Source organism: Protobothrops mucrosquamatus, unplaced genomic scaffold (genome assembly GCF_001527695.2).
Source record: "Protobothrops mucrosquamatus isolate PMUCROS unplaced genomic scaffold, P.Mucros_1.0 scaffold3837, whole genome shotgun sequence".
Lineage (NCBI taxonomy): Eukaryota > Metazoa > Chordata > Lepidosauria > Squamata > Viperidae > Protobothrops > Protobothrops mucrosquamatus.
In genome coordinates, this window is record NW_015389788.1 from 10037 (window position 1) to 11862 (window position 1826).

At 40.0% G+C, this 1826-nt stretch overlaps 1 protein-coding gene across 1 annotated transcript in view; it reads right to left on the reverse strand.

The window, feature by feature from the left end:
- Window positions 1-658, reverse strand: part of LOC107298272 (kelch-like protein 12) — a 7397-nt gene extending 6739 nt beyond the window's left edge. Inside the window, exons 1-2 of the mRNA XM_015827646.2 lie at window positions 580-658; window positions 1-60 (exon numbers count right to left, since the gene is read on the reverse strand). Of these exons, the coding sequence (XP_015683132.2) occupies window positions 1-60; window positions 580-658 (139 nt within the window). The remainder of the gene's footprint in view (window positions 61-579) is intronic.
- Window positions 659-1826: the final 1168 nt, after the last annotated feature.

Sequence of the window (1826 nt, forward strand, 5' to 3'; positions counted from 1 at the left end):
TTCCTTCAACCCCCAAAGTGACATCACAAAGTTGTTGGGACTGGTATAGCTGTTTCAAACCTAGCAAAACAAAGAAGCACATGTGCGTGGATGCACACACATACACACAAAAGTAGAAAGCCCCAAACCTCTCATAGCTCCTGCAGTTTGGCCCTGTCTTGCTCCAGATTAAATCATCAAGAAAGGGGCCCACTGTAATACCCAGGACCACTTGTGCTGAATTTTTCTAGAGCATCATGTCTCAACAAAGTTCATTCCTTTGTTGAGAAGTTCTTACATTTCTCTCTGTTTTATTAAAGTTCTTCCTCATCATCCCAAGTCATTTGTTCAAGTTGGTCTCTTGCATGCTTTCCTAATATTGGAAAATAATAATTGTGTCTTCCCTTAATTTTCACTCATACATATTCAATCGCCCTAAGGTGGTTTTTTTTTTTACCATTCCTCATGGGATTTGAAGTTATTCAGGATAAGAAACAGCCTCACCCAAAGTAGAAGGCTCCAGACATGCAGGACCACCTGCCATAATCTTTGGCTAGTGTGCTGTCAGAGAAGGCTGTTCTTGATGATCTTCAAACTTACCTTGACATAAATAGGTTTCGTGAGACTGAAGTGGTTTTTCTAACCCATCTTCTTCATCGCTGTCTCTCAGGGAATCCATTCTTTCAGCCTCCCAAGAAGACTCAGGAACCAGCCAAAGAATTCATCATGTTCCTCTGTCTGGGAATTGATCAGAATGCGGATTTAAACAATCCTTTACCTCAAGCCATGAATAAATCCTTGCAAGAACTAGTCACCTATTTCTCCTGGTTTTGTACTAGCCTATCTTCTAAAATGTCATCTTTAGTTGATCAAACAATTCAGACTCACGTCCTATGATGGAAGGCCTGAAATCTATGGCAAATCTGGAGTTTTCAGGCATTCAATCAATGTTTGGAATTTCACCATAATTCTGATGGTGAAAATACCGAAGAGAAATTTATAGATTTGAAAATTTATAATTTACGGACTTCAGAATTCCAAAACACTCAAAACACATTTCTTCCTGCCCTTTCTATGTCTTCAAGCCTAATCTCTTTATTCAATTCCAAAGCCCCCAAATGCTGTTCCCCCTGTAATGGGAGGAAAATAAATCAGGACCAGCTAATACACTGCTAGCTGAATTGCAGCAGATCGATAAAGATTGATTTTGACTCACAGTTACTTAACACCAGCAAGACAGAAAAGTTTCCCCCTTCTTCTGAAGCTGCTGAAATGAAGAAAATAGGGGACGAGGGGACGCCAAATATGTGGCTTTTCTATTGTGCGATACAACAGTGGCTTCTCTGACTGAGCTTACATTGTATGTGGTCCTTAGTGCTCTCTGAGGTTGTTTGTTTTCTTGCAGACGTTTGATTACCCAACTAGATAACATTATCAGTGCTAGAGTGATGTTAACTAGTTGGGCAATCAAATGCTTGCAAGAAAACAACCAAGCTCAGACAATCCCAAAGGTATTTTTCCAAAAGACAACTGGGCTTTCTTGGGTTTTATTTCTTGAAAACATTTTGGTTCTCATCGAAGAAGCTTCATTCAGTTCTTCCTGGATGAGAAGTGAAACATTTTGGGGGGAAAAAAACCCAAGAAAGTCAGCCTGCCTTCTGAAAAAGTATCTTTGGGATAACCATGACCTGGATGATTGAGAATCTCCATAGACATCAAGCCCAGAGAAGACAGAGGATCCCACTAGTTAACCCAGAGTTTCAAATATTCTCTTCTTTGAGTTTACATTCACAGCCATTCTTGATTCCTAATCCTAACCATGTAGTTACCCCTTTGCAACACTCTTC